The sequence below is a fragment of the Sorex araneus genome, chromosome 10 (assembly GCF_027595985.1).
Source record: "Sorex araneus isolate mSorAra2 chromosome 10, mSorAra2.pri, whole genome shotgun sequence".
Classification (NCBI taxonomy): Eukaryota; Metazoa; Chordata; class Mammalia; order Eulipotyphla; family Soricidae; genus Sorex; species Sorex araneus.
Window position 1 is genome coordinate 852,501 of NC_073311.1, and position 13,942 is coordinate 866,442.

A 13,942-nucleotide genomic window follows, 5' to 3' on the forward strand; every position below is an offset into this window, starting at 1 on the left:
GTCATATCCCCTCACCTCCATCCTGAAAGCAAGTACTTTTGATGGGCTCTTTTTTTTTTTATTGAATCACCATGTGGAAAGTTACAAAGCTTTCAGGTTTAAGTCTCAGTTACATAATGTTCAAACACCCATCCCTTCACCAGTGCACATATTCCACCACCAAGAACCACAGTAAACCTCTCCCCCACCCCCCAGCCCCCCAGCCCCCCACCCCACCTGTGTAGCTGATAAATTTCACTTCACTTTCTCTTAACTTTGATTACATACAAACAAAAAACTCACTATTATTGTTTGGAGTTTCCCTCCTGCCAGAGTCAGACCTGCTGGAAAGGAAGCATTTGATAATTTGTTTTCCATTGCTGAGAATGAAGATATATGAGGTCGTGTGGCCACAATAGCGGCCGCAAGGTTCTGGATTTCTGTATTTTAGTAACTAAGTCCAGAGGGATTTCTGCCAGAGGTTGCATCATTGCTAGCTAGTACCTCTCTGCTACTTTATATTCCACATATGAATGCAATGTTTCTATGTCTGTCTCTTTCTTTCTGACTCATTTCACTCAACATGATACTTTCTTTATGGGCTCTTTTTAACAAATCCACTAAGGAATCAGGTAATGCTGCCCACATTGTAAGCAATCCTGGGCCATAAGTCTGCAGCTGGTCCAGTGATGACAGAACTTCGCGTTTCGCCTTTATTGTTTACTGTGACCCCCACATTGCCTTCAAAATAAAGAATGACACCATCTTTTCTCTGATATGACTTTCATTATTGAATTGTGTGGGATGTAACTTCTCCTGAGCTCATGTCTGCCTTTCTTTTCTTTCTTTCTTTTTTTTCTTTTTGGGTCACAGCCAGCGGTGCACAGAAGTTACTCCTGGCTCATTCACTCAGGAATCACTCCTGGCAGCACTTGGGGGACCGTATGGGATGCTGGGACTCGAACCCAAGTCGGCTGCATACAAGGCCAATGCCCTACCCGCTATACTATCACTCCAGCTCCCTGCCTTTCTTGACTGTGGCCATCACCAGGTCACCAACACCAGCGGTGGGAAGTCTGTTCAATCGTGCCTTGATTCCCTTCACAGAGGTGATGTACAGGTTTAGGCACCGTGTTGCCCACACAGTTGATCATGGCTCCTACTGGCAGACCCAGGGAAATCCAGATCTGGTCCCCAGGGGACCCACACGTCCTCGCTTCAGCTGACATTATGAAGGCTGCAAAGGGCAACTTTTAGTTTTTGTTACTGAGTTGTATGAGTTCCTTTTATATTCTGTATTTCAGTTCTTTGTCAGATGTGTGTGTTGTAAATATTTTCTCCCATTCCATGAATGGATTTTTTAATTTTCTGAATAACATATTGAAAGATATTTTCATTTTGGTTTTAATTTTTGGTACAGCTCAATTTACCCCAGTATTTCCCCTTCTGATGTTTATACTTTTTTTCTTGCCTGAAGAAACTTTTTTCCCACTACCAGGTCACAGAAATTCTCTATTATTATCATTGCACCTAAAGTTTTGGTGTGGTTGGCTTGGGGGTGGGGGGTCACACCTAGTGGTCCTTAGGTGCTGTTTTTGGTTCTGCACTTGTGGGCCACCCCTGGCCACACACAGGGGACCATGTGGTGCTGAGGTTTGAACCCAGATCTCCTCCATGCAAGACCTGTGTTCCAGCACACTGAGCCATCTCCAGACCACTTTTCTCTTTTTCTTTTTTCTTTTGTTTTGTTTTGCTCCATGATCCATTTTGTGTGATTTTTGTGTGAGTGCTTTGTATGTAGTAAGGATAGTATCCTTTCCCATTGACAGTCTTGTTGTTTTCATTGGGGTTTTCTCAAATCCTTGATATTGGTAAAACAATCAGTATTATGTTCCTTTACCAGCCAAGCTAGAGGGTTGTTGATATTGCTTTTCAAAATGGAAAGCTTTTGTCTCTGTTGATATTCTTATTTTATTTTTATCTCTAATAATCATTAATCCTGACCTTTTAGTTTTAGTTTTGTTTTGTGTTTTGGGGCCACGCCAGCAGTGCTCAGGACATACTTTTGGCTTTGTGCTTAGGGATCATTCCTGGTGAGGTTCTGCTAGTCATATTCGGTGCTGAGATAGATTCTCTGGTCCACAGCATGCAAGCTAAGTGCCCACCCACGTACATTCACTTCCTTCTGCCTTATAATTATTTTACCTTGCTCTTCTTTTTCTAGCTTCTTGAAGTGGGCCTTTGGTCATGTATTTTGCTCTTTCAGACTTTGATCTTTGTAAAATTGTAGCTTTTAAACTTACAAATATTCCTTTGTGTTCTGTTCCAGATGCATCTCATAAGCTTTGATATTTTGTATTTTCTGTTTTCCTCTCCAGTTCAGATATTTCCTATTTTCTTTAGATTCATCTTGGAAGTATGTTAACTCCCAAATACCTGAGGTTATCTTAGACATCTTTCTGTGTTTCTTGGAGCAGGGGAGGGGGATATCCCAGACCATGAGCCTGCCAGGTCATGTTGGCCGGGTGGAGGCCCAGACTTGGAGCTCAAGGCCCAGTGCTGGTCAGGCAGTGATTGGAAACTGTGGAACCATCCTCCAAGATCTTTTTTGACTTATAATTGTTTAGGACAGGAACATACTTTGCACACTTTAAATTTATTCGCACTTATTACGACAGTTTTATGTCTCAGTTATACTTGGGCAAGTATTATGAAAGGAAATACTTAGTGTGGAACCCAGAACATGAAGCTCAGAGAGAACACCTGTCTTGCAGATGTGAATTTGGTCACTGATACTGCTTCACATGCTGAGTGTGATCCCGGGGCTCTGGGGTGGACCTCAAGCAGGGTGGCCACCCTGGGCAGCACAGGGGGGGAAAGAGAGTCATTACACCCCGGGACTTGATACTAGACTGTGATTATTTTTGTTTTTCCTGAGTTTTTTAAAAATGTATAATACACATGTAGTTAGTTTAGCAATAACTGAGAGAAGACAAGTCTCATTATTCAGGGCTGGAGCAATAGCACAGCGGATAGGGTGTTTGCCTTGCACAAAGCTGACCTGGGTTCAATTCCCAACATCCCATATGGTTCCCTGAGCACTGCCAGGAGTAATTCCTGAGTGCAGAGCCAGGAGTAACCCCTGTGCATTGCCGGGTGTGACCCAAAAAGCAAATCAAAAAATAAAAGACTCATTATTTGTTATAGTTTAGACTGCCCACATCTATGTTCCATTTTATTCCCCCAGAGCTCTATTATTACATACACCTTTAAAAATGTTATGTCTTGATGATGCATGGACCTTTTCATTATTACAAAATGATGGTCACTGTCTCTATAGTCTTTGTCTTTAACTCAATTTTATCTGAGATTTATGCAGCTATTCCTCCTTTATGTTTACCATTTGTATGTCTGTGTACCTTTTTCCATATACTTATTTTCATGGCCTGAATTGCTAGAATTTAAACTCACCCCTCAGTTGGAGCAGGAGGTCATAAACTGTAGTTCACGTTCTTTGTTTTCAAAGCAAAGCAAGTTGAAAGGCTTTCTGTAGAGCCTTTCACCTTGCACATCACAGAGCAGTCTCGGTGCATGCTCCAGACAACAACGAAAACGCCAAAGCCTCCCATTATTTCCTGACTAGGCAATAGCATGCTTGCTGCTTTGAGGGGACTGCCAACAAGGTAGACATGGTCACTGATTCATAGTAACATAGTCAAAGCTTTGGGCACAGATATCTAGAGGAACTTAAGATTCCCAGATCTCAACAGACAGAGACAACTCTGTGACTCTCCTTCTGAGATTTTGGTATTTTTTCCTTTAGATTTTTAGGCGCCTTCTCTTTATCTCTTTTCATTCCGATCACCCTGACTCTCTCGCTCCTTGTCCTTCACTGCTCCCTTGGGGCAGATTTCCAATTCCTGAGCATCTAATCATCAGTGTAATGCTTGGCTTTTGTCTGAAAACAACACTACATAGATTGCTAATTTTATTCCCAAGGAGCTTGTATTACTTTATATGTTTGAGATTCTGAATTTTCAACACCTATGAAATACTAATTATGAAGTTATAGAGGTATTTCCCACTAAATTAAATTAATAGACTTGCCAGTTTATAGTTTAATGAGGGACCATTAAAATTGCAAAAAAACGTGATAAACATGTAAATACCAATCAATAAGAGACTAGTTAAATAAAAAGCTGTACATCCATACAGTGGAATGTTATGAACACATTAAAATGGTTTCTTGATATAAAAAAGCTAATAAATGTGCAAAGGTATTCACAACAAATTATTGAATGAAAAAAAGCAGATTGTGGTATTAGATTAGGAAATATCGCTTGTTTCTATTTATGTAAAATTGGATACATATGTATTTATATGCACAGAAAACTCTCCACAAGGATTCTATTGATATAATTATTCAATTCTTGCAGTGTAAAAGATGCCTGATAAATTAGTTGTCTGCGGCATGAGGAAAATTTGTATATACACATATATATGTTGTTTCATGCATTGTATCATGAGATGAGCATATTTGCTTTACTGAAAGTCCTTTCTCACCTCTAGAATAATGAGCTACAGAGCAGACTGGACGACTTAATGGAGACGCAGTCAAAAACCGAAGTGGAAACGAGAGAGATTGGAGTGGGCTGTGATCTTCTGCCCAGGTATTCTGGAATTTCCTGTTTTTCTGACTCAAATCCCTCTTTGATTTAAAAAAAGATTACTCTGTTGAGCTGGTATTATAAGAAGTGCTTTCTTTCAATCAAGAATAATTTTGCTAATGGTAAGTTGTGAATGCTTAGGGGTCCGCCTGGTTGCTGTGGGAAGAGGGGTGCGTGGGGGCAGAGGGAGCAGCAGAGGCGAGAACTGGCAACCACTTCAGTGACTGATCTCCGTGGGGCCTGTACCTCTCCCCACCCCTCCCCTCTCCACCTTCTCCCTTCTTTCCCTCCTTCCTCAGCCCCTCTATCCTTTCCTCCTTCCTCCTTCCTTCTCTCTTTGTTCATCCTTGGTGAAACACTGTTGCATACCTCTTCTGTGCCAGATGTTCACGATGTGGACAGGAATAGGATCTGGTCCTAGCCCTGGGTGTGATCTAAAGGGAGCCACGTGAATGTGTCAGCAGCCCTTTGCTGGTTTGGGACCACACCTGACAGTGCTCAGGAGCTGCTCCCAGCTCTGTACTTGGGGTCACTCTAGTGTGTTGTGGGCTACCATGTGTGCCAGAGCCTCCTGTACGCAGTGCATGTACTTAGCCGCTTAACGCTCTGTCCGTCCCAGGTATGAGCAGACACAAAGAGTCATACTGAGAAAGGGGAGATCAAATCTTGAGCAAAGGCCAGCTGTGTCCTGTGTTGTAACAGAGCAGTGTCAGGTCCTGTTCAGATTCACAAACCACCTGTCCTGTTCACTTGCAGAGACTCCTCGAGTGCATGCAGATCCTCCAGGCTGGTTGATGGGGCTGTTTCTGAGCTGGAGGGCTGAGTCTAAGTCTGTTTCCCACCTGGTAAACTGCCGGGTCCAGGGGAGACACCCAGCAAGTTTTCAAGGAGGAAACTGATGGTTTGTGTTGTGTGGCTGAGTGCAGATGGGTGCATTCTCGTGAGATCTGGGTCATGCTAGACAGTGTGTAGGGCAGAAGGAAGCAGGACCTGGCCTCTGGATGTTTCCGTTGCTGGGAACAGCTGAGAAGTCACAGGTCTGGAAAGATAAGAGCCAGCTGGCAGCTCTGGGTGAGCAGAGGGATGCTGTGAGCCTGGGTGTGTTTGCTGGGGCCTCAGTTTCCCATCTGTACAGTTTGCACAGGTAACTTCTCCAGTCTGACCACCTATAACCTATAAGGAGGCCTCATGCCCCTGCTCAACTCTCCCCACTCATTCCTGATGTTGTCTTTTTGTGTCCCCTTAAAATGAGCTGCTTGCCCTTCTCCTAGAATATTAAAGGCAGCATTATACTCATTTGTGTGTTTTGGGTTTTTTTGTTTGTTTGGGTCCATACTTGGCAGTCTCAGGGCTTACTCCTGGCTCTGTGCTCAGGAATCTCTCCTGACAGGGCCTGGGGGACCCTTTATGGCACCAGGGACTGAACCTGGGTCAGCCACGTGCAGGGCAAGTGCCTTACCCTCTGTACTGTATCTCCAGCATGAAACTCATTCCTTAACCATCTTCTCATTGACCTGAATGTCTTTCTGATAAAAGCAAATCTGTGCTATCCTTCTGATGTGATTTGCAGAAAATATTTTTTTAAAATGTGAATACAGAGGGGATGATAATATGTAAGCAGATTCTGGATCTCTCTGAAGTGAATTTTTACCCAGAATCTGGGGTGTAAAGTTCATGATATAAAGGTTGCCCCAAAGAATGACTGATGACATCCAGGGCTCCTTTTCCCCCAGTACAAATAGTTTGGTCATTTCTCTGCCCTCCCAAGCCCCCGCAAGAACCAAGTGACTGAGTCCATTCTAATTGCCTACATAATAAATCTTGCTTGGCTAAGACAGGTACAAAACTATGTCTGAGGCCAATAAATTGTTTGTTTTCTGAATTTTCACATTCTGGCTTACAACAGGCTTTTCAATCTGCATGCCACAGGCTAGCCTGAAGCAAACTTTTATGGTGAAGTTATGAAACCACAAAGCAGTTTCCATAATGGAAGTGCTGACAGACCCTTCACTTACAGCCACAGGCTGAGAGGCAGCTTTGCCATAAACGTAACATTTGCTTTCCCTCAGGATCCATCTTGGCACCTCAGTGACCCCGGGCAATCCGTAGAGGAAATGAAAGCTGCGTCCCCTCGTTTCTGAAATGGCAGAATCATATTTCACTGGCTTCTTCCTAGCTGTGTATGAAGTGCCCACTACGCGAAAAGCAAGGGTGGGAGCTAGGAGCGTGGGCTTGGGCCGAGGGTCCAGGGCAGTGGGTTCCTCTTCGGGGCCCTCTCAGCTGGATTCTGGAAGACCCCAGAGGTTACAGAGAGCCGGCCTTTTGAGACCTGGTCTGCCCTGCCCCTCCACCATACCCCACAAAAGAAACCTGAGAAACTCAGTTTTTAGAGCAATTTCACGTTCAATTCCAAGTAAGATTTTGCTTGGAGAAAGGAGTCTATGATCAAAACCAAACAGGAACCACCTTGGTCTAGTGAAATGCTTGTGTTTTTGAGCGATCAGTCTTGAGGATCAGAGACATAAAGCAATTCCCTGGAAGTCACACAGCAGCATTAGAACCCAGTCTTCTGAGTCCAGGCTTAGGTTGGGTTCTGTAGTTACGTGTGTGGTTTTAAATACTCAATACATGAGAATTGCTAACTTGTGTTGTATATGTCGAACAAAGTAGTGTTGGAAAATCCCCAGTTCTTACTTTGACATAAAACTTGCATCAGACTAATATAAGATTCCATGGTGTTTTTTCAGAATATTTTTTCAACAACCTTTCCAGAGGTTTTTGATCAATCACAGCATTGAGTGAAGCCTCAAATGTGTGGGAGTTTTGTTTCTACTCCTTGTTCTTCCCCAGAGAACTCCGCAGTGTGGGTCCCCTTCAGCCAACTTCTGAGTAGAGCTTTGGGCAAGTTACTTAGCTCTCTTAACCCTTGGTTATTTCATCCTGAAAATTAAAATAAAGATGAGAATATTATAAAGATTTAATAAAGATGCTCCCTCCCAGCTGAGCCTCCCAGAAAGTTACAGACCTCCTCCCTCTGCCCCCGTCCCTCCTGCCCCCTCCCTCCCACTCCCTGTCTCTCCCTCCCTGACCTACTCTCCTTCCCTGACCCTCACTCTCTCTCTTCTTTCTTTCCCTCTTTCCTCCCCTCTCTCCCCTCATATACACACATACGCTCACACAGATACACACACACAGTCACTGGGACACATACGCAGAGACACAAACTCATATATCCTCACACAAGTAAATTCATATAACACATAGACACACACATTCCCACACATTAACACACACATTAACATACTCTTACACACAGACCCATGCATGTACTCACTTACACACTCATACATACAGTCACGTGCACAGACACGCAGTATCATTTCCATCAAACTTGGCCCCTTGGATTTAGTGAAACTGAATGTATTTACTTTGGTTTGTGGGCCACCCCCAACCATGCTCAGAGCTTCTCCTGCTGTGTGCCCAGGATTCCCTGGCAGGGCTGGGGCAACCCTCTACAGTGCGGGATGGTCGAGCTGGGCGAGTGTGTGAAGGCAGCATCTTTCCAGCTTCCCCGCTGCCGCCCTGCCTCTCTCCTAGGCCCAGAGCAGTGCCTTTTAGGGAATGGAGGTTGACTGGTGCAGGACCTGCCTCTGGTTGTTTTGGAAACTTTGGACAAAGTCCAAACTGTTGAGTCTTGCCTGAACCTGGATTTGAAATGACCCCACAAGACAGCTGCGATGAGATAAGGGCACGTAGATGTGGGTGGCCGGCAGTGACCGTTTCTTCCTCTCTGTGGCTGGTACCACGGGCCTGCCTGAGCTCCTTAGTGCCAGGCTGGGCCCGGCATGGGTGCCAGGCCATCTTTCCCGGTGGCTCCTTCTGGAGTCCCCCAGCCTCCAGCCCTCCCTGGGCAGAGGATGCCCCTCAGTGGCCTGTCTCCAGCCTCTCCGAGTCACATCCTCCCTCACATCTCACGGGCACTGATGGGAGAGATAAGCAAAGGACTCAGAAGGGCTCACTGCAATTTCAAGGACTTTCAAGGCCTGTTTTTTTAAAATACAAACTTGAGTTTGGTTGGTATGATTTGCCATGCTAATTAAGGCCATGGAGAGCAATTTCATGTACAGAAAAAAGTGAAAAACAGCAAGAGCGACAACTTAGTGAAACTTGCTTTCCAGCAAACTCATAAATTAGGTCTTAATAGGTTCAGTTTAATGAAAAATATTCCCAGCGGCCATAAATGCCTGGCACATAGTAAGCGCGTTAACCTGCCTACATTCCATATTTCTGTGGTAGAGGCACAGAAGTAGCTTTTTTTAGTTAAAGCTTTATTTGCTGATTCTGCAATTGTTCCCCCTAACCCCCCCCCCCCCCGCAGCCCTTCCCACCCCCCGCCTGGCAACTGCCCCTTTACGAATTAGTAAAAGGTTAACAGTATCCTTAATGTGGTAAAGAGAATGGTTGAATTTCAGTTCTGGGGTTGAAATTATGTGTTCTTGAAGTTGTTTCCTAGTGTTTAAATAAATCCCTTCAGTTTTGAAAGGCTAGGCTATGCGAGTCTGGCTTTGCAATCCAGAAGGCCCACGTTAATAAGTATTTTTGCACATAGTGGGCTTTTTGGACACTGTCACCAGAGACAACTTGCATAGGTGGAATTTTCACAGCTGTTGGCACAGACAGTCCTTTGCCCTATCCCAGGTCACTGCTGAGCTGCAGCTCTGACGGGTTTTCCCATGGTGGCCTGTAACACTCTGCCTTCTCTGATACTTTTGTCCTCTGCTCTGCTTTGTCACCTATATATGGGCTAACACTCTGCCTGGTCTGAGATTGGGTCAGGACGATGACTGAGATATGGGTTCATCCTTGGGGAATTTAACGAGCAGAGGATGTGAGAATGGGTGGGTGTGATAAGATTCCCCACAAGTGTGTCCAAAGCCTGTGGGACAGTAATTCTCGTGGTTCTACAGGAAGGGCAAGTGGGGACAGATGGGAAAGACACATTGAATGTCTGTGGAAGAGACATGTGGAGTTGGATATTCCCTGCCAGCTTCTAACAGGCCCCGTTAAGAAGCATCTGCTGGCTCCACTTCAGCTGCTGATGGAGTAACAGGAGGTGTTAGTGATGCATATTGTTCAGCAAATCTGAATTTTGTGGAAGCAGAAAACATGGTTCAAGAAAACTGCAAACCCTCAAGCACTGCGTGTGGTATGTGGAAAAGACCCTCACTGGGGAATGTGGCTGCTGCCAGTCCATCCTCTGTGAGGAAGATGAAGTCTTGACCCCTCAGCTCTTCCATTTTCTATCCCCTGTCACCATCTTGCCCTTCTGATACTAGTCACTCGGGACTATTGTCATTGAGTGAGGTTTGGTTTGAGTCCTGAAAGATTGGCTAACATGTATGAGTTTGTTCAGGGAAATCCTTGCGGTCGCTAGGAGCAAGAGGCTGGCAGAGCCAATGGACAGTGCAGGTGTCCTGGGCAGATGCTGCCTGGCAGGTCAGCAGGAGACGGGGGTGCTGACGAGCGTGCGACGTGCCTCAGTGGGGCAACAGGGACATTCTGAGAGTTCTGAGGGTATAACATGCTCCAGTTGTCTGTCTAGGAAGCTGTGTTGTCCCGTCCCGCGGGACTTGGTCAACATGGGTAGCCGGGAGAAGGTGCGCAAGTGAAAAGGAGACAGGCACAAGAAGAAAGAGGCAGACACAGGCACACACCAGAATGGGAGCAAGCTCCAATTTTATTTATCCTAAGCTAGTCTTTTATAATTGATTATATGAGGAAGTGGGCAGAATGGGAGAATAGCAAAGAATGCAAACGTTTAACGAAACTGGATGGGGGCCCTGATGGCAGTTTCCCTGGGCATTGTTTTGCAACCTTTCCCAAGAAGCAGTTGTTCCTTAGTTACAGGTCAGTTTGTACTGACATACTGGTTCCCAGGCATAGGTGTCTGGCCGTTCCCAGGCATTGGTTTCTGGCTGCTCTCAGGCATTGGTTCCCGGCAATGTGTCTTTGCTAAAAATGTTAACAAAAAGGGAGAAGGTTTTGCCAACACTAAAGACAGAGAGAACATTTAGGATACTACCATAATATGCAAAGAAATTAGATGGCAGAAAAGTTGCTAAGAGAATAGAAAGGTAGGTGACAAAAGAATACTTAGAAGTTGATTCCATACCACTTTAAGTGTTTGGACCTGGGAAGTTAGGAGAAAGGAGATTGACTAATGTCTCATGTACGCAAACGGGCCTTGCATTGGTCAGGGTGAGGAATGTAGCTGCTATAACAAGCAATCTCCCAGCATCAGGGTCTACCACAATAGTGAGTGTCCAGGGCAGGAGGCTAGGAGACCACTCTCATTAGTCATTTGGAGAATGCAGGAATCTTTATGGACTTGAACCCTGCACTGACTCATTTGCTTGAAAGGAAAAGAGACGCCATGGAGGAGTGTGTCTGTTTTTATAGACTAGGTTTTGTAGCATTATTTTAACCTGGAAGGAGTAGAAATAACTTCTGACCTCTTAGTCACATGGGCCACCTAATTGCAAGGACAGCTGGAAAATGTAGTTAAATTACATGTCCAGAAAAATATGCTAGTAGCTAGCCCCTAGCATATTCAGGCTTGTGCTTGCATTGCTCAAGTTTTGGCAAGAAAGCAAGATCAGAGAGACTTAAATGCAGGGACTTATGCAAAGCTTTAGATAGTTAAGGGAAACCCAAGAGGTCATTGAATTTACAGCCCTGGGTGCTGTGTCCAGTCTGGGCTTGAGGTGGCAGGGGAAAGTGTGTGGGGTATGGAATAGGCCCTAGCTGGGGAATGTGACCACCCCCAAGCTGCTGTCTGTGGGGAAGACAAGTTCTGATCCCTTAGGTCTTCCATTTTATCATCCCCTGTCACCATCTCCCAACTCTCTAAACCTGAAGGGTGAGTGGCACCTTTGATGGTGACTTTGAGCTCAGAGTCCCAAGGTGCAAAGTGAGGTGGAGAAGAAAGCAGATATGAACAGAGAATGTCCAGCACAGTCTTCCTGTCTGTTGCAGACCTAGTATGTTGTCTTCATATTCCTATGTGCATGGATGTCCTACTAAAAGAGGTGCATAGTTTACCCTTTTCTCAGTCATGGCTATCTCCACAACCTCTCACTCTCCAGACTTTCAATTTATTATTGTTGTTATTATTATTATTATTATTATAGTTTTTTTGTGTGTGCCACACATGTGCTTGGGGCTTACTCTTGACTCTACACTCAGGGATCACTTCTGGCAATGCTCAGGGGACCATATGGCATGCCAGGAATTGAACCCGGGTTGGCTGTGTGTAAGGTGAGCATTCTGTCTGCTGTGCTCTCCCTCCAACCACATCCAGACTTCACACAAACTACCTGCCTTGTAAGTGTAGCAGCAATAATTTCCAAGAGCTTTCTACTTTATAAAGAAGGCAGAGACTTCTGTCTCATCTTCCTGACTTGCCTTTTCTCCTTTCCCAGCCAAGAAGAGAGGACACGGGACATCGCAGTGCCTTCCAGGGGTTACACTCCGTACACGAGAGTCTTGGAGTTAACTGCCAAGAAAAATCTGACTTAAGCACTCAGACACCTGCCCTTTTGACAGGCCTTGGTTCCCTGCAACTTGCAACCTGGAGTGACTGTTACTTTGTGCTAAACACAACTTGAGTCAGAATGGACATGGCAGAGGTCAGAATTTATTTCTAAAATGAGAAGGAGAAGGAGGGCTGGAGAGGGAGGTTCATAAGGGCTGATTTCAAAAAACCACCAGCTAACCCTGCTGTACTGGGCCATGGTTCATTTTCCATGATTCCCTCATGATTAATTTTCTGATTAGACTTTGGTAGGGAGGAGAAAGAGCATTACTTTGAAATCTCACTTGATTCACACCAGGATCATTTATTATGGCATAAAGTCTGGCTTACCTGTGAAAATATTAGAAGCAGCATTTCTCTGGTGCTGAGTGGCCAGCCCATGGTAATACTGGTTCCTGGGACACTCGAACCTGGGGAGAAGAAGTAGCCATCCCCTACTGGTCCTGAGCTGGTGTGGGAACCAGAACCACCTCAATCTGATGTGCTAAGCCTTTGGTTTAGTTTGTGCTTTATACCTTTACTGACTGGGTCCACTGAAATCACTGTATTTATTCAACCTGTGATTTTTTCCCCTTTCTCACTTTAACTGAAGGAATTTTATATATTGTGGAAATTTAATCATGTAATGTTTTTGGTAACATAATCAGTATTTTTGTTAAATGAATGAGTAATTTGTTCATGCATGCATGCTCGACTTTGATATTATAATTGGTGTCACATGTGTTTAATAAATGCCATAACATTCTACTAATGTTTCTGTGGCTGCACCCATGACCTTGTAGAATTACATAGAAGGAAGAGAGAGTTAAGCTTTGGGTAGAGTGTCCAAGTCAGAACATGGTAATCTCTTCATTAGTCCAGCCCAGAGAAGCATTTATGCACCATAAGAGAATGGAGTGTCGAGTGGGAAGAAAGAGGGAGATTTAGTCTAAGTGATAGGCAAAAACTGAAGAAAAAATGACTAGAGTTGATTCTTTGTGGTCTTTGATCAAATGAGCATTAATGATTCCCAATCCACCAACCTACCACCTGCAGTTACTCCTTCAATATTCTGATATACCTAGATATTGAATATAATTGAGGCAATTGGACTTTAAGATTATATAGCAAATGAATCTTCCTGAAATGAAGACCAGCAGTATATTCAGGCTTTTTTTTTAAATAAAAAAGCTACTATATCCTGTAGTAATGCCTCAATATTTTTGTCCTAGTGCTCCCAGGATTTCTTAAAACACAGAGTGTTTAGGTTTGCATTGTTTTAAAACAAATACAACCCAACAGGAGAAGAAGAATTAGGTGCTATTGAGATGTGAACTCTGTCACCGGGAGTTAACCAGGGACCAGTCACAGAGCTGCTTTGAGCCCCTATGGAATGGGGGCAGTTTTCTTAACCTGGGTGGCAGGAAGGTTAGGATTAATAGCCATGATGTTTTTTCACTGCACCCAGTGGTGCTCAGGCATTATTTCTGGCTCCATGCTCAGTGGTTATCCTGGTAGTGCTTGGGGGATCAATGGCAATACCAGGAATTCAAACCTGGGTTGGCCACATTCAAGGCAAGTGCCTTACCTTCTGTGCTCTCTCTCTCTCTCTCTCTCTCTCTCTCTCTCTCTCCTCTCTCTCTTTCTGCCCTGATATCTATGAAGTTTTAAGAATAACGCTTGACACAAAGCGCTTAAAAATATTAGCTATTATAACAATTAA

General features: G+C 44.4%; 1 protein-coding gene across 3 annotated transcripts in view; it reads left to right on the forward strand.

The window, feature by feature from the left end:
- The window catches only part of MYZAP (myocardial zonula adherens protein), a 120,279-nt gene extending 107,308 nt beyond the window's left edge, over positions 1-12,971 (forward strand). For 2 of the 3 annotated variants that reach the window (XM_055118101.1, XM_004602613.2), the window contains exons 12-13: positions 4,549-4,649; positions 12,128-12,971. In XM_055118101.1, coding sequence (XP_054974076.1) covers positions 4,549-4,649; positions 12,128-12,224 — 198 coding nt within the window. In that variant the 3' untranslated portion in view covers positions 12,225-12,971. Of the gene's footprint in view, positions 1-852; positions 1,073-4,548; positions 4,650-12,127 lie in introns of those variants that run through there. The other variant, XM_055118102.1, reaches the window with a different exon arrangement.
- Positions 12,972-13,942: the final 971 nt, after the last annotated feature.